Source organism: Lepus europaeus, chromosome 15 (assembly GCF_033115175.1).
Source record: "Lepus europaeus isolate LE1 chromosome 15, mLepTim1.pri, whole genome shotgun sequence".
In the NCBI taxonomy this organism is placed as follows: Eukaryota; Metazoa; Chordata; class Mammalia; order Lagomorpha; family Leporidae; genus Lepus; species Lepus europaeus.
This window is the reverse complement of record NC_084841.1, coordinates 5,073,123-5,098,347: the sequence shown is the minus strand read 5'-3', so window position 1 is coordinate 5,098,347 and position 25,225 is coordinate 5,073,123. Positions and strand designations below refer to the sequence as shown.

Below are 25,225 nucleotides of genomic sequence, written 5' to 3'. Positions count from 1 at the left end.
TCATGACCGTGGGAGTGGGGGACCACTGAGTTTCAACAGTTCTAACATGCACTTTTTTTTTTACATATGTAAAATCTGAACGTATCTTCTTTCTCCCTCTCTCCCTGCCTGCCCTGCCTTCTGAGTGACAGAGAAGTTCAGCTCTCCAATGTCCCCAGCTGCTAGGGCTGGGCCAGCACAAAGCCAGGCCCACGGAACGCCACCTGTTTCTCTCATGTGAGTGGCTGGGACCAAGCACTGGACCTGTCCCCTGCTGCCCCTCAGCGTGTGCATAAGCAGGTAGCTGGGTTGGAAGCAGAGGCAGGATGTGATCCTAGGCTCTCTAATATGGGCGGGGGGGTGGGGGGGTGGATGTCCCAAGCCGTAGCACAACTCACTGCACCCAGACACCTGCCCTGGCTGTATCTTAAGTCAGTTTCAGTAGTAACAGCTCACAGCATAACAAAGCAGCTTGCTCTAGACAGTTGGCAGCTCAGGACCGCTTAAGGCTGTATGTGCTGTGCCTTGTGGGCAGATCTCAGCTGGAGCCATGGGGCAGTGGGGGACAGGAACCTAGTCTATGCTTCACTGTTGAACCTCACACCAAAGCCTGGGCCCAACCAAAGGGAGTGGTGTGTGTGTGTGTGTGCTTCTGTTTTGTGCAAAACTTCTTTAGGGCCTCACAGCTCCCCATGTCCTTCCAACTGCTGTCCAGTCCTACCACCCTAAAGACACATTGGAAACTGTTCTGTTCCAACATGGCATGGTCCATGCCCGCCCCGCGACCTACCCACTCGCAGCTTGAAGTCGTTGAAGGAGTGCTTGTTGATGGCATCCAGTTTGGCCACCAGGGCAAAAGCAAACTCCACCATGGTGCCAATGTGCATGTACTGCCGCTCGGGCTCCTGAGGAAGCAAACACAGGCAGATAGGCTCAGAGCTAAGGGAACAGAGAGAAGTGCCCCGAGTCACAGCCCAAGCTCCCGTGGGAGAGGAACCCCAGCAAGTTATAAGACATTTCCTAAGAATTAAATCTCATCTTGAGGAAACACTGTGTCCAAATCCATTGTCAAGGCCAAGGGGAGACAGACAACCCTGGAAGACACCAACTTGGGTCCCTCGGGCAACTTGAGACCAAAAGCACCTTGTAGGTCGAGGAGTGCAGGCTTGCTAAGAGGGGTCTACATCGTTTTAACGCAGAAAGCACCAACAGAAGCAAGCTTTGGGGGAGGGCTGGTTCTTTATCCTCCCTGGCTCCTCTCTGCTGGGCTCTGGCTCTGGGGGCCTCACCCCTGGGGTTGCCTCCTCCTGGCCCCAGGCTCCTAGGTGGGGTTGGGCAGTGGGAAGCAGAGACTGATACTCTTTCCCCATCTCCTGTGCCTTTGACAGTGGTTGGTTTCCCCCAGCCAGGACTGAAGCCTGACATGCTAGGGGCTGGGTGTGCTCTCCATGCCGCTCCTCCTGGCTCTGGTAACACCCTCCCTCCTCCTGCCCTGCTACGCCATGGGGGAAGGGTGTTCTGGGCAGAAGCACATCCCCTACAAGCTAATGTGTTGGAGTTCTCACCCCAGCACTCTGTACATGGCTGACAGGTCATAGACAAAGTCATGGTTTTGTCTTTGTAATAAGCAGAAGTTTAACACACATGCACCCCACGCACACTCACACGATGACATCTGCAAGCCAAGGGGAGGGGAGGAGTCTCAGGGAGAACCAGCTCTGCCCTCACCTTGATCTTGACTGTCAGCCGCCAGCACGGTTGGGTACCTGGCTGTGGCGGCTTGAGTAAACTAATACAGGGGTCACAATTCCTGCCTCTACCTACCCCCAAGTACCTCCCCGTCCTGGGAGGATGACAACAGAAGAGGAGAAATCTCAGAGGTATACAGTGGGGGTAGTGGGAATGTCTATGTTTATAATTTATATTTATTATTTTTACGTGGCAGTACTTCGCAATGCCCAGTTTATTTCTATTTACTTTTGAAATTCATCTTCTAAGACATTTCTTCTTTGAGCTGTCCTTTACAAATAGATCCACTACTACAACAGGCACAGAACGAGTCATTCACTTTCCTGTTCTGGGAGTCACTGTCTGCACTGTCATGAGCTGGTGCCACCCAGTCTGCTGAACTGCTCCACCTCCCAGGCTGAGTGGCAGCATGGTCCCAACTGGCCCGGCACTGTGGCCAGGCTAGGGACCCCTGGCGGAGCACAGTGGTCAATGCAGTCCTCCTATCTCCGTCCCTGGTGGTGCCCAGGAGGTTCTGTTCTATTAATCTGTCTGGGCTGAAGCAGAAGCACCTACTGGATGCTCATGAATGGCTGCCCTTAGGTTGCACATGGGGTACTGACAGGGAGCGGCCAGGAGGGAGTAAAGAGAGGACGGTCAAGTCTTGCTGCGAGGCGGGAGTGGACGGATGTTGACCTGGGGCCCAGGCACCCAGGGAGGATTGCTGATGTGCTGCCGTGGCATGCGTGCAATATGGGCGCGATGACTGGGGCGAGGGAGGTAAGAGAAGAGCAGGAGGAGAGACAATTACGGGTCCCCAGCAGTGACTTCTGGGATGAGCGTTTAATCCCACTGGGTCCCAGAAGGAGCTCAACCACGGATGGAGAAAGATCTTGGGAGGCAAACAGGAGGCACCTGTGGCCCTGCAGAAGCTTCTTGATCGAGAGGAAGGGAGAATCAGGGGCTTGGGAGGGATGGGTGAGAAGATGGCAAGAGTGGGGAAAAGCCGTGTGTTCAACATGGCAGGGAGGAGGGGGAAGAAGGCAAAGCAACAGTCTAAGGAGAGAAACAAACGGCAACAAACGCGCAATAATTCAGTGAGGAGGTTGGAGAGGCAGCACATGGATGCAGGTTTCTGAATCTGTCTTTGGGGGTTGTCTGGTGTGTCGGGGATCTCAGCCTGTTCTCTGCCTGCTATCCTAACGTTCACATGTGTCCCCCAGAGAGTGGGATGGAGCAAACTGCTCCTGTTTGAACGCCAGTGCACTAAACAACGTAAACAGTACTGGACAAGAGGAATTGAGTTTCTGATTACAACAGAAACAGTCCCTGCTTTCCTCTGGTGAAGTATATAATTCTGGAAAAAAGATGAATGAAATCGCACTGTTGCCATAAATCTTCAATCTGAAACCGTGGGAGGAAAATCAAACCGTGAACAAACTGGAGCCACAAAGCACAGTGTCATTCACGTGGGTGGAAACGCAAAGTGTCCCTTCTGAAAGACAGCTGTGCGTTTCCATCCTGGCTCGTGACCCGTGGGAAGAACCTGATTCGAGGCTTGTGCCATTGGCTGGAAAACATCTTGCCACATAACGGGAAGCATGGCTGTTAAATCAACCAGCAGAGCCTTGCGTCGTAAAAATTACAAGTGAGCTATTAAGGGGTGCACATTCGCCTTGGAGAAATGCTTTGCTTTTTTTTTTTTTTTTTTCCAAGCCAGTGTGCACTGCAGGAACTCCTCTCTGTGATAAATTATTGTCCAGCCTGTTTTCAAGCACTAGATTCTAACTGAAGGTTTTAAGTGACCTCATATGAAATAAAAGGAGATTGAGTTCTGAGAATGGGATTAAAATCCAACATCAATAACTCATTTGGGCTTAGCAAACCCTAGGAAAAGAATCACGTTTTGTCTCTAAGAGAACTCAATTCATTTTGAAAGGCCCTTAAAACGGAGCTCTTGATCAATATTTGATGGCAGGATGAAGTAGCTATTTCTCCCATGATCCAAATAATTTCTGTTAGGTTTCTCCAACTATTTAACTGACCTCCAGCTACATGTCCAGATGGCATTTTGCAAGCTGGTTGTTTTGGAAGTTGCACCAGCAAGGAACTTTGCTTAAAGCAGATGCATACCCACTGAGATTATCTTGTAACCCATGTGACCGTTTAGTAACATCCATGGTCATTTTCTAGGCTAAAATTAGCATGACTGGGGCTGTCGTGGAGTATAGGGGGTAAAGCCACTGCCTGGAATGCCAGCATCCCACATGGGTGCCAGTTTGAGTCCCAGCTACTCCACTTATGATCCAGCTCCCTGCTATTGGTCTGGGAAAAGCAGTGAAGGATGGCTCAAGTGTTTGGGCCCCTGTCAGATCTGGATGAAGCTCCTGGCTCCTGACTTCAGCTTGACCCAGCCCTGGCTGTTGCTGCCATTAGGGGAGTGAACCAGCAGATGGAAGATCTCTCTGTGTATCTGTCTCTCCCTCTCTAAAACTCTTTCAAATAAATAAATACAATTTTAAAAATAAAATTAGCATGACGCTGCCCCCTCCTTTCCTCTCTTCTTCCATCCTCTTTTTCATCCATGACATAGTCACCAAGCACCTACTGTGTGTGTGGCACTGTGTTCTATGCTAGAAATCCTCCAGGGTCCACACCCTCATGTCTGACTTTGAGGAGGACTTGGGGTTGCTATCTAAGGCGCACTCTGTTCTCCTGCCCGGGGCTCCTGGGAGATCTGGCCAGACACCAGTGATCTCCAGGAGGACAGCGACTCTCTCCCAGGTGAGCATGGACAGCTCCTGCGGGCACCTGGGAGAGGGCGCTCAACTCCAGGTGCTGCTGGCGGGAGCTGTGTGGTCTTGGCTGAGTCCCTCAGTCTCCTCACTGTGGAATGGCACAGCAGCCAGTGACCTCGCAGTGTTACTTGAGTAAATGAACTGATTCAAGCCACACCTTCAGGCTGCATCCCCTGGGCTTGGTGGTTATGTTGTTTCCTTTATCCCAGTGAAGAGAAGCAAATCTGATGGGAAAGGCAGCTAGGGGAGTGATGTCAGAGGACACAGTCCTCGGGCCAGCGGGCCACTTGTTACCCCCTGCATGTAGAACGCACTGCACTGGTGGACACCTTTGCTGGCGGCCTACGTGTGGGACCCTTCAAGGGCCTTGGAGAGCTTTATGGGCAGAGTGAAGACGGACAGCTCATCTCGTTCTGGACCATCTGATGCTCCTGGAGGCGTGGCTCCAGCACAGCCCCTGCCGCCTCTCTGTCCTCCTCAGGCCTTCCAGGGAGGAGGTACAGGAGAGGGATTTGCTCATGTAGGGCTCAGCCCTCCCTCTCTTTGGAATCCACCTGCTACACAAGGCTGAGTGCTGGTTCGGTTCCTCTGTGCCGTATCCAGCAGAGGGCAGGCCCCAGCCCAAACCTGCGCTGGGTGCCAGTCAGGAAGTCCACAGTCCTGGAGGGAGAGGGGTCTTGTCCACTGACCCTGACACGTTACACAATGTCTCCACACCTATACATACACACACACACACACACACCAGAAAACCTCCCCTCAAGCCCTACCTGGGGGAAGGTTTGTAATTTTGCACAGATCAGCTTTTCAACCAAATATCTACGTGGTCAACTTGTTTTCTGACCACATAGCTTTAAATCAAAAGACCAGGGGCCGTCCTTATTGAGAACCGTTTAGGCAGCTGTCGTATCTTACTGAACTGAGTATTTATCCGGCATCCCACAGCTCCTGACAACTTCCCTCCTGTCCACCAGCAGAAGGAACTCTGCACAGACACCTGCAGACCCTACGAGGCCCCCAGGGAATTCTCATCTTTTCCTCTTAGGCCCTCGATCAGGAGTTCTGAGTGGGACACGCTCTCTGGCTCCTGGGCCCATGTATGGCTGCTGTGGCTCCAGGGGTGACCCAGGGCTCATGTGCACAGTGGGATGGCTGATGTGTCTGTACCTGGGCATGCTCCTGGCTGGGCACGGCACTCAGACCCGTCGCTGCCATGTACGTGCTGCCGATGGTCTTGATCTTTTCAACTCCACTGAATTTTGGCTTGGACAGCAGCTGAAAAGCAGTAAAAATCATGCAGTTACTGAGCTGGGCACTGACCTGAAGCTGAGCACTTTGTAGAGACAGTCTCGGACTCTAGTTCACGGTTAATGCAAGCATGACTCATCTCCACCGCTGCTGAGCTGCTGAGTCACCCTTTGACCTTGGGCTTTGCTGGGAAAGAACATTTTATGCATTTCACAAAGAGGGTGACTTTGGAAGGAAATACAGGATAATGATTTACCTCCAATGAACATGAATTGCCTTTCACACTTTGCTAGTGAGGGAAGTAGCATAAATTGCAGTGCAAGTGATAATGGTTTCACATAAATTTCCTGATTCTGTGTTTGAAGGGCATAAATACAAAATTATAATCTGATGAGTGAGGCCTTCCTTCCATGGTAGGGTGATTTGTGACCAGCTATTCATGCTGCGAACTGGCTTTTGCCCTCAGAGAGCTCGAGGCACAGAAAACAAAAGTCTAGAATGGCATTGATCATCCCCAGGCCTAAGGTTCCTATGTGGGTTCCAGTTACCAGCCTCCCTCTGGACTTGTCTCTGGTACAGGACCTGAGGTCGGGTGCTGGGGAGGAGGAGAGGTAAGCATCAGAACAGGCTTTGTAGGGGCTCTGGAAGGTTCTGTGTGGGCTCAGGTGGGCAGGGCTCAAATTAATGGCACTAACCAAAGACTGGAAGCGCTTTCCTTCCTTTCCCTGTCAAAGAACTTCACTGAGATGAGCAAATCCTCGCATCACCTCCCTAGTTATCAACGCCCTTCACCCACCAGTGTTGGTCAGGGGTTCTCTTCCGAGGAGCAGGTGAAGCCGTTTTCACTATGGACCTGGTGTCACAGTGGAAACGTCTGGTTGCCATGATGTCACCATGAATACCTAGAGTCAACCTCACGGAGAGGATGGTGGCAGGAGAAAATGCACAGGGCCCACAAGACCTTTCAACTGTCACGTTTTCATCACCGTATCTCAAGTCTCCATGAATCACGGTGAACATGTGTTCAGGGGCTCTGACCTTCCTCCACTTCGCACAAGCGGGACAAGACCAGCATAGCTGCAGTGCCCTTAAAAAACCACAGGTGTCTGTCCTTACCGGAAAATGGAAAACATTATTCTCGGTGTGGACAGAATATGGAAAGTTGACAAGTGACACTTATTTCAAGCTCTAAAACCTATGCTTTGTCCTTCTAAAATAAGATGTATTCTCCCACATGCATATTGCTTTGTCATTAACAAAGTATGCCAGCCACGCATAGCTGAAATTGCTGACCAAGAACTTGAAGTATGTAGGGACATGGCAATGCTTTACTCTAAGAGATAGATTCATTATCTTTCTGTTCTCAGAGGTGAGCATTTTCCCTGTCTAGCCTTTCTAGAAAATTCACCGGCACCCTACAGATACATATACGATGGATTCTGCCAGCTATTCCTGGCAGTCATATCAGCTTCAGAAATAAAACCTATTTGTCTCCCCGACATTAGCTGGGGACATAACCTGAACACAATCTTTTAATGCTGGCCACCAGAAATGAGGTCTAAGGACAGGTTTTAAGATGCGCCACTGTACTGAACTACCGTCCACCGTACAGGAACCTCGACGTGGGGGACCGGGCCTCCCCTGGTCCTTCCGGGTCGCTCCCAGTACCTACATCATCAAAGTCGGCGATGATCTCATTCAGGAGCCGCAGGCATTCCAGGCCCTCCTTGTTCACATCCGACTCGGTGTAGAATTCTTTGAAATCCGGGATGGAGGCAAACATGACGCAGACACAGTCGTAGGACTGGTGGTACAGCTCCTGCCCAGGGAAAAGGAAGGGCTGAGCTCCAGGGGACACTTTGAACGAGAACACTCCAAAAGCAAGGGTTCCAGCTGGGATTTGGAAAGAAACTGCCCGAGTGGCCCACGACCCCACCCACTCCAAACACGGCCACTGATGAGAGGCGGAGGCATCCAGGGACATCAGCTGGACGTCAGCTCCCACGGCCACTGGCTGGTCACAGCAGGTGCTGATAGGAGGCCCTCATTGGGTCGCACCTCTCTACCACCTATGTTTTCCTAAACTAACTAGTTATGCCTACGCTCTTTGAATGGGCATCGTCTTAGGCATCTTCCTCTTTAGAGTTTCCTAAAAGCAGCAGACAAAACCCATCACGTGATTTCTCTGCACTAGAAAGAGCCACTGGAGCTCCTCAGGCCACGTGCTCATATGTTGTATTGCATTAGATACCAACAATCCATGGATGTGAGTAAAACGGCAATGACTTGGAAACACAATCTCCAGGTGCTTCCATAATTTCCCCAAAACATGGCTGCACCTCAGATTCACGAGGGTTTCAGAAAAGGAGGGTTGTGAGGAAGTCTGGGGGCTGGCCTTGGTGTGGAGGGTCTGCCTCCACAAGGCACGGGATCCTCAGGGCCCTTGGTGAGCCTGCTGCAGGCAGATGGGTCAGGTGCCATCATGGACTTGGGGAAGCATGGAAAATGCTTGTTCCACAAGGAAACTCATCACAGGATGCCCGGCCTCCGGGTGAAGGGCAAATGCCCATGGCGTGTGCTTCCCATGTGCCTGGCAGAGCAAGGGAGCCCACCCTACTCGGACATTATTGGTGAGCTTTGTTCTCCGGGGCACCCAGATGAATTCCCTGGCAGGAGGCACGTACTGAAACAGCACCGCAACCTTGGAGGCCACCCAGAGAGACCATTCTTCCCCAGTGAGGTCTCACAATGAACACACTGGGACCATGGCAACTCTATTGAAGACCCCAACAGCTCTGTTGGCTTCCATGACTGCCTCAACATCTGCAGGAAACAGAATCAAGATTTCCTGTTCTCTTCTACAGTCAGTAGGTTGATCTGGCTGGTTGTACAGACCTGCACTTACTTCCTCTGCAAAACTGTTTTTGTGAACATTTGGATTCTTGATGAACAACCTGTGATCCATGTGGTAGCCAAGGCTAGGCTTCAGGAAGGCTACTATATCCAGAAAGGGTAAAAGGGAAGAGATAAATCCTAGGAGCCTGTTTTAGCTAAGAATGGAGTTTTATAAAAGTGCCATAAACCCCACTGACTTACCCACTCTTAGGCAAAAGGGGTATATCAGTAAGGCACTGACAAGTTCCAAGAATTTCCCTACTGTCCTCTGATGTGGACCAGAGTGGCCTTCTGGGAAACGATGATGATGACGATGAGAAGCATAACAGTACTCAACGAATGCACCCACATGGTAGGACGGGCAGCTCTCTGAAGACTCCACATGCATGCAGTACTCCCGACCATAACCCTGCACGGCTGTCATCCTAACTCCATGGTGCATGGAAGAAGCATCACTGGGGCTCCTACAAAGCCAGACGCCAGAGCCTCCCCACTAACCAACTGAAGTGGGCCAAGGACCTCCCTCCATCATTTTGAAAACCTCCGTGGGTTATCCTGCTGTGCAGCCCCAACGATGAGTGACAGCCTCAAGGGGGAAATGGAACTCGGTCGAGTTGGGACAAGCCACCAGGATTCCCAGCTGGCCCATGGGAGGAGCCAGGGCAGGCCTCTGCCTTCTCTGGAGTCTGTGAGGACCCCAGGGTGCTTGGGCTGCAAACTGCTCATCCTCCCTCTCTGGCACAGGGTTCTCTTGGGACTTCGGGGAAATAACCCGGGGTGAGCTTAGTCACAGGCCCCCTGGTTCTGGGACTCAAGGTCTCCGCAGGGCTGTAACTACTTAAAACCAGCAAAACTGTGCTTTTCAAATTCCCTTGAGACAATGAGACTCGCAGCACTCATTCCCATGCCCCAAACTCATGAGAGCCTTTCTCTATCTTTGAACTGGGCCTGGAGCAAGACAGAGTCACTTGATGGCAGATGGCCTGAGCTTGCCTTATACCTCTTGAGGATCTGGGGGTTGGGGTGGGATGGGTCGGTAGCCATTGGGAAGATTTTTGGAATTCAGAGTCGAGCACATGGCACCCCAAAACATCACAGAACTCTGGAATCGGCAGTGAGCTCAGATGTCATTTCAATATTCATTCATGAGTGACCATGAGACCAAGGTCAAGAATGGGAAAGTAATCACAGCACAAGTGCATTTCTGTGCCCTTGTCCCTTGCAGCTGAAGTGTACCTGCTTCCTCCCCAATGCTGATTGAAAACACGTGACAGCTTCATGGCCCTTGGTGTCACTCTTTGGTCACACAAGGTCCTCCTTGTCCCTAATCCAAGTGTCCATGCCAAAGAGCAGTTGAGAGCTGAACCCAGCTGGCATGCGGCTTCCCCCTCCCCTGCTGGGGCTCTTGCAGGGTGGGAAGGGGCAAGGTTGGCTTCTACTCTTTTTTCCTATGCAGTGCTTTTGCTTATACCTCCCCCTCCCCAGCTTGCCAGGCAGATTTTTCAATCCTCCAGGGCGGAGGACAGAGGCAGGGGCAGCAGCTGCTGGGGCAGGGCGGTTTCCATTGGCTTCACTGGGCTCCCTGGCACAGACCTGGCTTTTCTGCAGGAGATGTGCTCACGGGTTTATGGAAGACTGCCCACTGTTTCACCCATTCCTAGATGCTCCACCCGAGCATCCTCTGGATGAGGGCCAGGCAGGCCCCTACTCCCCATCCCAACTCCCTCAGCCCTGGCTCTCAGGCCAGCCTTGGAGCTTCACTGACCGTCTGTTTACTGCCCTAGGGAGTTCTGTCAAACCAGATCTAAGTCAACCCCTGCCAAATCTCCAAGCGACATTATCCCCTCTGACCCCCCCCCCCATACCTGGACAATCTAGTTAGATACCCAAGCCCAAGTCTGTGGGCCCTCTGCGCTTGGCATCTCCATGCATCAGCACCCAGCCATCATCGGCACCGGAGCCGGGGGTGCTGCCCAGGGCTACTCCAAATCCCAAGTCACAGGGCACATCCCAGGCTGAGCGATTCTGGCCCACCTATTAAGCTAGGGGTGAGGGGAGATCCCCATTTCCAACTCTACAAGGGGGGACTTATCCCCATTACATTCCGTCCAAAAACCTTCTTCCAACCATGTCTGTTGGCTGATTCATTTGCTCCATTCTGGTTAAGAGTCGAGTAAGGGGCTTTCAACGCAGCACACTCGCTGCACCTCCTTTGGAATAGGAGGGCAAACGTCTTTAGGTGTCATGGGTCAGAATTTACTGTCACACTTGGTTACACACACACACACACACACACGAGGACCTGCATGTTCCACACTTGATACAAGCCCTGCCCTCGAGGTGCAGAGTCTAGTCGGAGAGACAGAGCAAGCACAGAGGTGCCAACCACACAGTGCCACTAGAGCTGCTTATACCCAGGAGTAGAGATGGCCAGGACCTCTCAGGCTGGGGAGAGCTTGGCATGTCCTAGAAATGTCCAGCACAGCCACTGATGCTTGCGTGTCTAAAGGTCCCCACCAGGGCTCTCAATGGTGCAGGCTGTGTAAAGAGGGCTTCTCTGCCCATCTCCCAGTTGACCTGCGGTTTAGCACCTTGCACCCCCACTATCAGCTAATGCCTAGCTTATTCGGGGAGATAGATAACTAGCAGGTGCAGGAGCAGCCCTGGGCGTGGTGGCCTGTCCCTTCCCCACATGACAGACACTGTGCAGGGCCCGGCCCGGTGGGCGTCAGGGGGCTCTCGGGGTTAGCAGACAGGAGGTGTGCAGTCCCTGTGCCGAGTGCACTCCCTGGATGCCTATATCCACGTCTTGTTTTGAGCAAGCCCTGACTCTCTCTGAACGAGGCCACCTAACTAGAAGTCGCACACAATCTCTACACCCCGGGGGATTCTGCAGAGGACTGATTCGGTGACAAATGCAGTTTTTCCAACCACTGATGAGAAAGTGCTCTGATGTTTGTTCAAAGGGCTTCTGGGGAAAGTTCTCGCCACATGCAGCAGAGAGAGACAGTGGGCTTCTGAAATCAGGGCAGGCTGGGTGTGCAGGACTCTCTCCAGTGAGCACAAGTGCTGGGTGTGTGGGCCTCATTTTGCCATGACAGCTGATGGAGAAACTTCAGGAAGTCCTTTTTTATTATTTGAGAGACAGAATGAGAGAGGGGGTACAACAGACACAGAGTTTTCATCTGCTGTTTTTTTCCTCAAATGCTTGCAATGGCCTGGACTAAGTCAGGGCTGAAGCTGGGAGCTGGGAACACAACCCAGGTCTCCCACGTGGGAGGCAGGAACCCAATGACTTGAGCTCTCCCTGTGCCTCCCAGGATCTGCACTCGTGAGAAGCTGGAATCAGCAGCCATTCAGGGAATGGAAGCCGGGTGCTCTAATGCCACCCCCACCCCCAGGAGTTTTAAGTAGAATAGAGGCCCCAGGGGCAGGAAGAAGAGGCACCTGCCATGCTGGCCTCGGACACAAGCAGCCAGCAGCACGCCCTCGTGGCCCACGTGTCTCAGCCATGTGAAACCTTTGCAGAACTGACTGCTAGAGGGACTCGACTGTCCACTGCTGAAGGGAGATCCTTGACTTCTGTGCACTGATGGAGCAAGGAGAAGAAACCCAACATGCTGGCAGGCTGTCGGCATGGATCACGGCCTCTGTCACGCCACTCTCCAGGGTGGTTCTGGGAAACCGTGGAGTGGGGGGCATCCAAAGCACCCCGGACCCCTCAACAGAGAGTCACTGCCACAGGGAGAAGTGCAGGCTGCCCCCAGTGCTCCTCAGAGCCCCCACTTCCCAGTTAGGGCCCAGGGAGGCCGTCCCTCCTTGGAGTGGTAACCGCACAGGGCGACATCCCCAGTCCTATGTATGCGTCACGTATTTCCCTGGCCAAGTCAGAGATGAGTGTGTGTAAGCTGATCTCAGGGAGGAAAAGAAAATATTCCTTCTGCCCAAGTCTTGTTTCCCTGGACTATTTCCAAACGTTTCCGGGCAAGGCATCACTGGGAGTTCTCTGGAAATGGGTTTGCATGGTGGGACCCACAGGCAATGTGAGGTGGCTCCCATGCACCCACGCTCTCTGCCCTGTCCCTCCACCACCCAGAGGGAGCAGGGGCAGGCGGACGCTGCCCAGGGTGCTTTGTCTCAAGCTCCGGACAGAGCAGCAAGATGTTTACTTTGGCTTTTGTTCTCCACTCCATTTCTGCCCTAAAAAGATGGAACATAAAGGCTTCTCAGAAAGTGACAACGTCCCAGGGGGCAGGGGTTCTCAGGTTTTGCTGAGTTTGCTTACACGAGAGCAGAGACTGGGTTCTCAGGGCACACCAGCACAGCTCAAAGGGCCTCATGTGGACTGCTTCAAAAATTAGCAGACGCCCTGGGGAGACCGAGGCTGAGGCCCATGCTGGTGAGACCAGATCAGGGACAGAAGTTTGGAGACCCAGACAGGGTCCAGCAGGTGGTAGAGGATCTGTGGGACCCAGGAACGTTTAGCTAGTGCTGCAGGTGGCCCTGAACTTGGAGAAGCACTGCTCTTGGCCCCTGCTGTCAGCGTGCTCTGCAGGGCCGGCCAGACTCCACTAGAAGTGATCCCACTGCAGGTACCACAGGTTCAACAACAGCTACAGCTTTGGCTTGGGGAAGCCTTACTGGGGACAGCTCAGGCAGGTGCACCTGTTGGTCCAGACACTGCAGAGGGGATGAAAACCTTCATGCCGGCCACCGCTAAGCTGTGGGCGTCTCCCCAAGTCACCTGAGGTCAGGATGCCACTGAACGGTTCAGGGTGTGGGTTCTTCTGTCTGTGGACAAGCACATTGGAGGACGGGGGGTTCTGACTGCCACGGAAGTCACTCCACGGTGGGAGGGGCGGCAGCTCGCCCCTGCCGATGCCTTTCTACAAGTCTCCTGACAACAGTGTTGTTAGTATTTTCAGAAAAAACAATGCCTAAGCAAGATCCTTCCACACTGAGATGCACTATGAGCTCTCAGACCTCCCAGGTCCAGATCAGCCCTGCCTTTTCCAGCCCAGCCCCTCCAGAGTGGGCTGTGCTTGTACCTGATGCTTTTCCTGCAGAGATCGTGGCTAACAGACTCTTCCGACACCAACTGTTTGATCCTTGGCGAACACATAGCCGCTGCCCTGGGTGCAGAGTCTCTAGGTGGGACAGCATGGGGTTCTTGCACTGTGTTGTGCCCCCAGGGTGCCTTTGGTTTTGTCCCCAAGTCACATGGTAGCTGCTTGTGTAGCTGCCCCTGCACCACCTGCCCTAACAAACCAACGAAAGCTGGTGGCAGAGCACTGAATGTCACGGCCAAGTGGGATTCTGTGTTGCTGACTACGTGCAGGGAACCCTGAAACCTTAGGCTATGCAGAGTGAAGGGATCCTTCCCAATGTCTCCTTGGTATCACGCCCCTCAATTACAACCCAGCGTCCCTTGCTTTGCCCTCATGGGTGAGGTCAGCAGTTGAGAGTGCAAAAGCTAATGACACGCAGCAAAAACCAGAACCCCTGATTATGGCTGTTGGTGCCTTTAGTGCCAGGAAGAGTTTGTGGAGTCCTGAGACTAAGCTGCTGGCCCTTTCCCTGCAGGGCTGGGCTGCCCAGGTGGGTGTCCGAGGGCCTGGTGTCTCCACAGCTGTCTTTGCGAGCCACAGCTCGGGGCTGGGCTATCCACCACTGACCATCAGTAGCAGGGATTACTTCTTCTTTTTTTTTTTTTTTTTGACAGGCAGAGTGGACAGTGAGAGAGAGAGACAGAGAGAAAGGTCTTCCTTTTGCCGTTGGTTCACCCTCCAATGGCTGCCACGGCCAGTGCACCGCGCTGATCTGAAGGCAGGAGCCAGGTACTTCTCCTGGTCTCCCATGGGGTGCAGGGCCCAAGCACTTGGGCCATCCTCCACTGCCTTCCTGGGCCACAGCAGAGAGCTGGCCTGGAAGAGGAGCAACCGGGACAGAATCCAGTGCCCCGACCGGGATTAGAACCTGGTGTGCTGGTGCCACAAGGCAGAGCATTAGCCTATTGAGCCGTGGCGCCGGCCAGGGATTACTTCTATACTCAACGACTGGATGGGGCGGCCACAGACTGGGCCCTGTAAGGAGCGCATCTTGGCGTGACACATGAAGGCACAAAGAACAGAGCTACACTCAGTGAGATGTGCCACTTCCCTGGGAAGTCCCCCACGCCACCCAGACAGGGAGGCAGTGCCAAGGTCAGGCTCCCCCGGGCTCCCCATGCCCTGCTGGGCACTGGCGTTCCGCTGAGCGCCCTGACCCGCAGTGTGCTTAACTCCAAGGAGTCTCCCTGGGCAGTGAAGGCCACGTGATGCTGCCACTGAAACGTAGCAGTGCTCATTAGCAGACCTGCAGGGGAATGTCACTGTAGGCTGGGGACACCCAGCAGTTGGGCAGTGGCAGGAAAGTCTTTGGCACACAGCAGCCTGTGAGCACTGGCACAGCCTCCCCTGCCCTGTGTCCCCCACGCCCCCAGCCCCACGCTGCCCAATACAACTGCAAAGCAAGGCGCTGTTCTCTGATGAACAGGGAACTGAGGCTCAGGCCAGGGAAGTAACCGGCTCGTGTTCACGGGAGCAGACGAGGCTGAGACTGGAGCCTGCACTGTGTGGCTCTAGGGATTCTTCTCCCTCCCCAGCCTGCCTTTCTTGATGACTTCCAGGGAGCTGGCTGCGTTCTGATGCTTGCTCTAAGCACACGGGAGACAGACAACCTGCTGCTTCTGGCCCAGGAAGGCCGTGAGGAGGGGCAGCAGGGGTGGGCAAGGCAGGGTGGCTGCACCCTCACGGGGCTGCAGGCTGAGCCCACGTCCAGGAAGATGCCCCCCAGCCATCTTCCCCTGCCCATCTTCCTGCCCCTGGACCTTGACCTTGGCGTTCTCCTGGTTCCAGAGGAAAAGTAAGCCCAGAATGTTCTCTCCCTGCACTCCTGGCTCTGGAGCCCCTCTCTCCCATCTGGATTCTAGCACTTTCTTTAAAGTCTGGGAGCATTTACACTCCTGCATCCTCTCTCTGTCCAGTGCCTCCGAGTATCCAGGGGCAATGCCGGCTCAGCCACAGGGCATGGACAACATAAGGGATTTGCTGGATGTGACAACTGGTGGACACCCAGATAGGGCAGGCACAGTGATGTCACTGCCTGTGGTCAGCAGGAAACAAGGTGCTGAAGAACCTACAGAGCACAGAAAATGTCAGCAAAAGAAACAGGAGAAGAAACAGGACCCTGGGCTGGCTCACCATGCTCTGTCCAAGTCCAGGAAAATGAAAGCAAGCATCTAGCCCTGCCCCCACCACCTGCACTTGATGCTTGCCAACTTGAAACACACTTCCGGAAAACACTGCCTGTGCCTCCTCCCTCCTCCCTCAAGGCTGCCTTGTGATGTGGCATCGCTGGGGTCAGGCTCGTCTTCCCATGAGTACCTCCGCCACCATGTTCCCTGCTCCCTTCCCCAGCCACTCCCAAACCGCTGTGAAAACCTCCTAGGAATAAGACCGCACTTTTGCTATCTCTGAAACCTCAGAGTCCTGGGTTCGAGGCTTTGCACACCGTGGGTGCTCAATACATGCTTCCTATAATTAAGTCCGGCTGTATGTACAACAGCTGCTTTCCCTCGCACTACAGCCACATCGAAGGTATCGCATCTCACAGCACATTTCAGGTACGAACGACACTCGATTCTCTTCTCTTCGGCTCCAGCGCAGTCTCCTCTATGTGAGCCTCCCAAGAAACTCCCATTTCTGTCCACCCACGTCCAACCAGACTTAAGGCTTCGGCTTGTTCCTGTGTGGAAGGCCAGTGAGTCCTGTCCACGCCAACCTTCCCCGCTGGAGCTCTAAGACTCCTCCAGAGCCCGGCCCCCACCCCGGCCCCCACCCTGCTGGGCTGACCTCATTCTTCAGGCTTCGGGCCAGGAAGTGCTCAGCCACGTGGGCCGGAAGCACGTTCTCCAGCAGCACACGGTTCAGGTTCTCCATGGTTTCTATCTCCTCCCGCTCTTTTTTGAACTTGTTCTTCCACAGGAAGTCCAACCTACAGTAATATTCATTCTGTTACAAGAGGACACAGAAGTCAAGAAACAGTAGGCATCTTGTCCTGCCAGAGGGTGGAGGCTTCAAAGAGAAAACAACAGGAACAAAACAAAACCGTAAACAGAGTCCCCAACAGAACCAAGCCCTCAGTGGCCCGGGAAACACCCTTCAGCTGACCTCTAAAATGCATTTGCAAAGGAAGGGACCTGCGTGGGTGGTCAGGAACCTGCTGGGTGGGAGGCTCACAACTCAAAGAGCCGCTAAAGCTTCTTGCACGCTGATGTTAACAAAACACAACTTGCATCATTTGTTGAAAGGCAAAGATGTAGCAGAAAGTAAAGGAGACCAAGTAGAAAATGCAAACTACACCAGCAGAGGTTTGTGTTGGAAAATCAACAGTGTTTGCCTTTAGAATCTGCAAATCTGTTTTCTGCTACCACAGTTGTATCATTAAATATCTGCTGTCGAATATGGAGATTGTCACTTGGGGTTGCAGCCCACGTAGAGACTGCCTACTTGAAGACAAAAGCTCATTCTGGTATCATTTAATTCAGGGAGTACCTGCCCAGGAAAACAGGTATGTTCACATTTCATAACACAATACAACACAACTCTCCTTCAAAAAGAGTTTTTCTAACACGGTAGAAATGGAGAGGCCCACTTAATTTTGCTCTTGGCATTGTTTTGTGCCTCCTGTGATGTCAATGACTGAACACAGGGAATGCTCTGAGTGAACCTGTAACAGAAGGGCTTAACAGAGAGGGTGCAGTCAGCACCCTGCAAACTACTGACCAACAAACACTCAGAAGAGTTGTATGCAGAGGTTCTGTTTGCGTTTGGCTAAGTTAATTATATGAATGGTAGCATAAAGTACAGAGACACACACATTTGCTTCTCATGCACAAACAGGAATTTTTAAGAAAAATTTTGAAGTCTGAAAGAAAATGATCACTCATTATGTTTGATTCAAACTTTTTATACACTCAAAAAAAAAAAAAACCCAGCATCCTCCTCTATTGTGAAATTTTTTTAACTTCATATTGAGACATTTTCAGAAATAGATGGCTAAAAATGTATTTTGAGTTTGTTTTTGTTTAAAGTTTTTACATTAATGCCAAATTTTACCTCCCTCAAAAGATATTGTGCTATTCACTTATTCGTCTCCATTCTCTCATTGGAGAATGGATGGCTTATCTGGATATTTTGGGGACAAACCAGTGGTGTGGCAGGTATTAAACTACAATGACAGAAGCCATCAGGGGGTCAGTGCAGAGAAGACACAGGGGTACACCGAAAAATCAGACAATAAGGAAGTGACCAGATGGGGCAGCAGGGAGGGTAGCTGGGGAGGGTCCCAGAAACCATGCTAGGAAGTAGCACGGGCTGTCTCCTGATTGCTGTTGCAGCCTAGGTGAGCATTTGCAAGGTTCTTAGGAGGGAACAATACTTTGCAACTAGATTCTCTGGACAAAAATGACATTTAGCCAAATGATCTACCTACCTGCCCGCCTATCCCCTGTCCAAGCAGTGCACCCTGCCCTAGAATCCTGTCCTTTGTGGGTAAGTTGTTAGACAACTAGGAACCCGTGTGCAGGGCCCCACAGGAAGGCAATGTTTCTGTCCCTCACCAGTTGTAGTGGGTTGAGTGGCACCCGTTCAGAGAGAAAGTTCTAAGTCATGGCCCTTGGGATCTGTAAAGGAGGCCCTGTTTGGAAACAGTTTCTTTGCAGGTATAACTAAGTTAAGGTTGGGGCTAAGGTCATCCTGGACTTAGCGTGAGTCCTAAATCCACTGGCTTGAGTCACTGTAAGGGAAAGGAGAGGGAGATCTGACACTGAGACACAGGGCAAGGCCACTGAGGGCCTCCAATGAGGCCAGGACTAAGCCAGTGCTTTGCTGGCTGGGGAGGATGGTGTTGAAGAGGAGGGCCGGGGCTGTGCACCCCAGGGAGTGCAGCAACACGAGGGAGGCACCCAGGCTTCTCTCAGCCTGGGGCCGGGTTGGCTACTCCAATCCTCAGATGCCACCAGGCCTGCTGTCTGTCAGGGCTATTCCACAAGTGTGTGCAGGCCCAGATCCCAGGCAGAGACATGGCATTTGCTTTTCTTGATCTCCACCAACACTGGCAGGGAGAGAGCAGGGCCATCCTGGGAGAGTCACCCAGGCGGTTCTGGGCCCCCACAGCCCTCACTGCTGGGTCCCACATCCAACACTGCCTCGGGCAGTTCAGGGCTTTGTCTAGCTCTGAAAACAGCCTGAGGGGCCTTTGCCTCTTTCTGCCTGGATGAGAAGGGGGCACTGGGCTGGGGCACAGGACAGCATGCGATGCTTCTTGTCCTTAGATTCTAAACTCTTCTGCCACAGACGTCAGACCCCTTCAGTCACTTAGACTGTCCCCTGGTTTCCTGTCCTGAATCCATCCCACTGGGAGGGCCACCCCCACAACCTGCCCTTCACCCTCTGCCAAAACACAGGTGTCTTCCTTGGTCAAAAGAGGCCTCTGATTGGTTAAAGTTTATGCCACAAACTAGGTTTTAACACAGCAGTCAGTACTATGGCTTCTGTCCGGGAGAATCGCTCGCACTGAGATCAGACACCTAGAGCAATGTTAAGTGCACTGATGTGCTCAAAATGTAAACCTCTCCATCATTTCAACAAAAATGGTCATGACAGCATAGCCCTTAGGACGAAAGAAAGAAAATTAACTGCAGGATGTCTACATTATTGCTGCCAAAGTCCACCAGGGAACACAGCCACCCACGGTCGTGGGAGCTCATGGCCTGCGCAGGTCTCGTCTGCAGTGGGAGGCAGTTGTTTGTCAAACCCTCGCTTCTTGGGGAGGGTGTGCAGAGGCTCAGTGGCACAGACCTCAAAGACCCTTGGCTTGGGCGACTGGGGACCTCAGCAGATGGTTCACTTAATGACTCTGGACTGGAGTTCAGCCCGTCTCACCCTGGAATCTTCCAGGGTGCCCTCCATTACTAAGTGATTGACAGCTGGCTGGTAAAGCATCATTGTCAAGACCGATCACTCTTTTCGGGGATAATGGGCTTTTTTTCTTTTTCTTTGTTTTGTCTTTTGGCCTCTGGATATAAATGTTACATCAATGACAAAAAAGGGAATGACAGATATTGTCATAATTGTGTTGAATTAATGATCAACCGTGGCAAACACTTCCAATTATCTGTCTTAAGTCATTTGGACAGTAAATGGTTCAAATCTCAGCCATTGGACTCAACCACAATTATATGGTGGCGTTGAAAGCTTCTCATCCCAGTGACCAATAGAAAAGGCGGGAGGTTCAATTAGACCCTAGGTTCTCAAGATGCCGGGCTGTGAAGTGATCTGGACAACGGCCCTGGCAGGAGCGGGTATCCCTGGCATGGAATAGAGAAAACACACGACCATGATCCTGGTGCTATCCTGCAAGGAAGCTCACTGCTTCTACATCTGAGTGACAGGGCTTCCAAGGAGGGACTCCGCCGCCCATGAGAGGGGGCAGAAAGTTGGATCAGCAAGAGGAATAAAAGCAGCTTGCAGGAGAAAACACGGAGAGAGAACAGGCCACAGTGCGGGGTGTCAAAATGCTCAGGAACGCAGCTCGGTGAAAATGCTGCTGGCAGGGGCTCTTTGGTGGGAAGAAAGTGACCCTGGGAAGCTTTGAGCAGGACAGGATAGCGCCGCCCAGGGCATCTGGTGAGGCAGGGCTGGGAGGACGCAAGAGGGCAGTGTCCCTGAGCGCTGGACCGACAGCCACCGGCGGGGACTCTGCCTGACTGTGCAAGCATTAACTGCTCCCTAGCAAGGGAGAAAGAGAAGCCAGACCCAAATGTGCAGGTGCGCAGTGTGCCTCTCAGACGCCTGCCACAGACCCAACTTGACCGTTCAGTGGTGTGCATTTAATTTAATCGGCTTTGCTTCCTAATGCCTTATTTCCAAATGAATCACTGTATTGTTTGCTTCGCACTATCCATGGCAGAACTTGAAACAGGCTTTGGGTGAGGAAGAGCTGCTTGGCTTCAGATGAGTCTTTGGGCAAGTGTCCTTGCGTGCAGGTGGAGGAACAACACGTCCTTCAAGTCCACACCCACAGCCTCTAGCAGGAGACCACGGTGGGGAGGTCCCCAGGAAGGAGGAATCACATCACTGAACAGGATTTCTGGACAGAGGACGATCTGATAAGGCAGTAGCCCTACATCCAGGGAGGCGAACACAAACCCAGTCTAGGGAGATCACTTGTCCAAATAGCACCAGCTATAAGGGGACAATGGGGCGACTCTTTTGTAGCCTGACAAAATCACAGAATTTATTTCGTGATTAATTAGGGGTGAGTTGACTCCAGTCTTTGCTATTCTTGGTTGCTTATTGTGGGTTCAATGAGGCTGCTCTCCCAGGTCTCTGTCTAGGCACCTGCGGCTTGTGCTACCTACTTTGCTTGGAGGGGATGAGGGGATTCTGATTCTCACACGTTTTTCTGCATGAAACGAACTCCCAGGCACAGAAGCACTGCATTATCACACAGCCTTCTTACCTGTCTTCCCAGGACTAGCAGAGTGACGAAAAATATAGACAGAGACACCGAGCCCATGGTCTTCAGGTCTTTCCAAATGCCTGGCCTAGGAAGAAACAAACCAACAAACCACAGACAGACAACAAAACACCGTGCACAGCAAACTCCGGTCATTAATGTGTGTCCACATGGGCCTGTCAACACATCTTCAAGTCTAGACTGAACCAAACAAAACCAAAAACGTCCCTATTATGAAAGCCCAGTGGAAAAAATACTTTGAAATTAATCTAGACTTCTTACTTTTTACCAAGCCCTAGCAAATACAGAGAGAGGAATAGCACAGCGTTGATATCCTTTTATTTGAACTTCTGGGATCAGTACAGATAGTTGGGTACATGGTTCCTTCAGTGTTCTCATTACTGCTCCCACCAAGAGACAGGATGCTTGAAATTGTGGCTCATGTGAGGCAGCAAACGACGGCAGGAACTTGATTTCTGCAAGCTGCTCTTACCTGGGAATTCGGCAGCCTCTTGCACCTTTTCTGGGCAGTGCCCACCCTCGCTCACTCTTTCATGTGATTTTACACCACGGCTCACCGCCCGTCAGCACCAGGCAGACAGCGGTGAGTTACTGCTGGCCCAAGCGGACACCGCACTGCGCAGGCCCACTGGCCCTCACTGCAGCAGCCAGGCAGGGACCACCAGCGTCACCGCACCGATGCAGGGTGCAGCTTCCTGCTTCCGCAGACAGATGACCATTTGTCATCTATAAATAAGACCTGCAAAGGGACAGCGCGGTGTGTCCGGACACCTGCCGCACAAGAGCATCCACCCTGCTTAAAGCAGACACCAGGCAATCACTTTCTGCTCTTGTGCTGCCCTGACTTGAGATTTCCTGGCTTCTCCTTCGAGAGTTCAAGGGCCGATGAGATGACGAGAGGCTCAGTGTAGAGCTCCAGTCTTGAGCCATGGGGCCTTGGGATGAACCCCTCCCAGCCTCGTATTCCTCAGAAGTCCCAGGGGGAACCACATGGCTGTTTTGGCCACTGCATCAGAGAGTCGCACAGCTGGCCCCGAGCTGACAGGCAGGCAGCTCTTCATGAGTGGCACTCCTGATGTTTGGTACAACCTGCGATGGTCAGAGGGAGCTGGGAGCTTAGGAGGCGAGAGAAAAGCTGAGGACACGGATTCTGGTGAACTGAGAGACCCAAGAGCAGAGGAAAGCTGGGCTCCAGGAGACCAAGGAGGCACATGGCCTGCTCCCAGTGGCTCGGGGCCATGGCACCTCAGAGAACTTTCTAGAAAGGCCGTGTTCTTTCCTCCCTAGCCAACCAGCTGCGGCTGGGACAATCTGAACCCTCAGGGGATCTCTGTTTCTCTCTGAGGCAGAGGAGCAGGGCTTCTCTCCTCTCTTGGGAGCACTCCCACTGGGAAAAGAGAGAAGGCAGCCAGCAGGCGGATAAACATAAGCTTACTGTTAAAAACTTTGAGTTTTTCTAGGTGAGGTGAATTTCCTTTTTTTTTTTTTTTAAGAAGAAAGACGCCCAAGGGGACTGATTTGTTGTGGTGATAGTCACAGTCAAGTAGCTGAGACGGAATCAGAGCTGCTCAGGTCCAGCTGGGACAGAAACTAGTCTGGCCTCTGGGCTCCTGAACTCCAGGTCCACAGCTCAGAAGGAAGAGGTCAGCCAAGAGGTAATGACCCTACCCGCCCTTGCAACCATATAACTCTCTTGGTTTCCAGCTGGCTTATCTCTTGGCTTTCTTGGCTGTGCCTGTGTTATACCAGTCAGTTACGGAAAGCCTGGCTTTGCCAATGTGACGCCCCTGAAGCCACAGGCAGCTCTGACACCAAAGGATGCAAAATATTCAAGTCGTGTCCAACTCGATGATGTGACAGGGCTGTGTCTGCTCACTGAACCTTACTCAGTGTAGGACTGCGACCCCAGTTGCAGGGTCAGAAGACAACACTGTACAGAGAAAAAAAAAAAAACCATCACAGCAAACAAATGCTGGGGTGAAAATGAATGAGGCCCAATAATGACAGCTCTGAGCTCCATCCGCCAATCTTCATCTCAGGGTGACTTGAGAAGTGGAAGGGAATTGTCACGATGTATGTGGTGGTACTTTCCAGAAGCTGTCCCCAACTGTCCTGCAGCCTCTTCTGTGACGTGTCACACAGGATCTCCTTCCCAACCCAAGTCACTTTCCGTAGCCATTTCATTCTGGCCCTGTTCCAGCTGGTGATGAGGCCTAGAGACCACAGCTCAGCCAGGGCTCCCATATTCATGTAACAGGCAGTCAATAAAAGTATGTAGTAAAAATGAATCAATGGGATGCAAGCACAGTGGCACAGCAGGTTAAAGCTCCAACCTGCAGCGCCAGCATCTCATGTGGGTGCTGGTTCAAGTTCTGGTTGTTCCACTTCCAATCCAACTCCCTGCTAAAGTGCCTGGGAAAAGCAGCAAAATGGCTCAAGTCCTTGTGTGCCTGCACCTGCATGGAAGACCCAGAAGAAGCTCCTGGCTCCTGGCTTTGGATGGGCTCAGGATCGGCCATTGTGGCCATTTGGGGAGCGAACCAGCAGATGGAAGACCTCTCTCTCTCTCTCTCTCTCTCTGCTTCTCTCTGTAACTCTATCTTTCAAATAAATAAAATAAAATAAAAAATGAAAGAATGGATGAAGGGACAGACTGCCACGTTGGCCTGGGAATGGCTCACCTCTCCTGAGGGGCTTCTAGACACCTGCTATGGCTTGGTTATGGTTTGAGAAGTCCCTCTGGCTTCATCTATTGTGACTTAAACCCCACAATGGTGCATGAAGAGGGTGGAATCTTAACCAATGGTGTGTCTGGGAGGTGATCAGATTAGATCTGATCATTGGGTGATCAGATCATTGAGTGTCATTGGGTGGAGCCTCCATGAGTGAACCCTGGTGGCTGTCTAGGGACAGAGACACAAAGAGACTGAATGTGCTGTCTTGGGACATGGCCAGCTGAGACTCCTAGCTAGATCTTGTCCAGAACTGTAAGCCATAATAATTGTATTTGTAGAGCAGCCTGCCTCTGGCATTTCATTCCAGTACTGGGAAAATGGTCTCACACGACACCCTTTGGTGTCGTTGGACACAGATTCACCAGAATCTCATGCAAACTTCTAGAGACGGTGGCCTTACAACACCCTGAGAGAGACGGCTGAAAGCCTACATTTTTTTTTTTTTCAGAGAGGTTTCAGAGAGGTTTTCACTAATGCCAAGCCAAAACTTTACTGTGCTGCTGCCAACAGACCAGCATGAATAGGACCATGTTCATGCCCCAAAGCAGCTTCGGGTGGGCAGAGATGAGGGGCTGGAGAGGCAGAGCCGTCTGCTCGCTATGGAGCTCATAATGCCCCGGTCAGGGCAGCTGGGCTTTCATTTTGTGGAGAGGAGTGACCTTAAGCCAGAGGGAATGGCCTGGGTCCAGCCTGACACTGTCGGGCTGTGCACAGATGTGGCATCATAGGCTGTAACACTGGTGATCTCAAGAACTCATTCCACATTGCCTACAACACAGGCTGTGAAGTGTCACTCTCAAACCCCCATTCCTAAATCAAACAAAAATTAATCAAAGCAACCTAAAAATCCACTGTCTTCATGCGGATGCTTCCAAACCACAGGGCATCTTCTGTTTAAGGTTAGATAAAGAAGTGGATCGATAATGGTTGAATCTGAGTAGCTGTGGGATGACTTGCTCTACGGTTAAAAGCCAGCAGCTGGGGTTTCCTTCCTCCACGCTTCCCTGATCGTGGGTGTCACAGACAGAGAGCTCTTACTTTCAGAAGATGGCCCTGGGGTGGGGAGAAATAGGGTTGAGGAAGCAGAGATGTTACGTTTGAAAGTTTTTATTAAATCTTTTCAATTTGAACTAGAATTTGTCATGGGCTAGAACGCCAATCTTGAACAAACCTGGAGTGCCATTTAAAATAGGGGACGTTAAGCCATCTCAGGTGCTCAGAAGCACCTCGTCCACCTGTCCCAGGGTGAGACAGGCAGTT

General features: G+C 52.1%; 1 protein-coding gene across 1 annotated transcript in view; it reads right to left on the bottom strand.

Annotated features, from left to right (window-relative positions):
• Positions 1-25,225, bottom strand: part of ADCY2 (adenylate cyclase 2) — a 398,563-nt gene that overhangs the window by 8,470 nt on the left and 364,868 nt on the right. The window contains exons 19-23 of the mRNA XM_062211805.1: positions 21,213-21,297; positions 16,541-16,699; positions 7,426-7,572; positions 5,673-5,780; positions 770-884 (exon numbers count right to left, since the gene is read on the bottom strand). Coding sequence (XP_062067789.1) covers positions 770-884; positions 5,673-5,780; positions 7,426-7,572; positions 16,541-16,699; positions 21,213-21,297 — 614 coding nt within the window. The remainder of the gene's footprint in view (positions 1-769; positions 885-5,672; positions 5,781-7,425; positions 7,573-16,540; positions 16,700-21,212; positions 21,298-25,225) is intronic.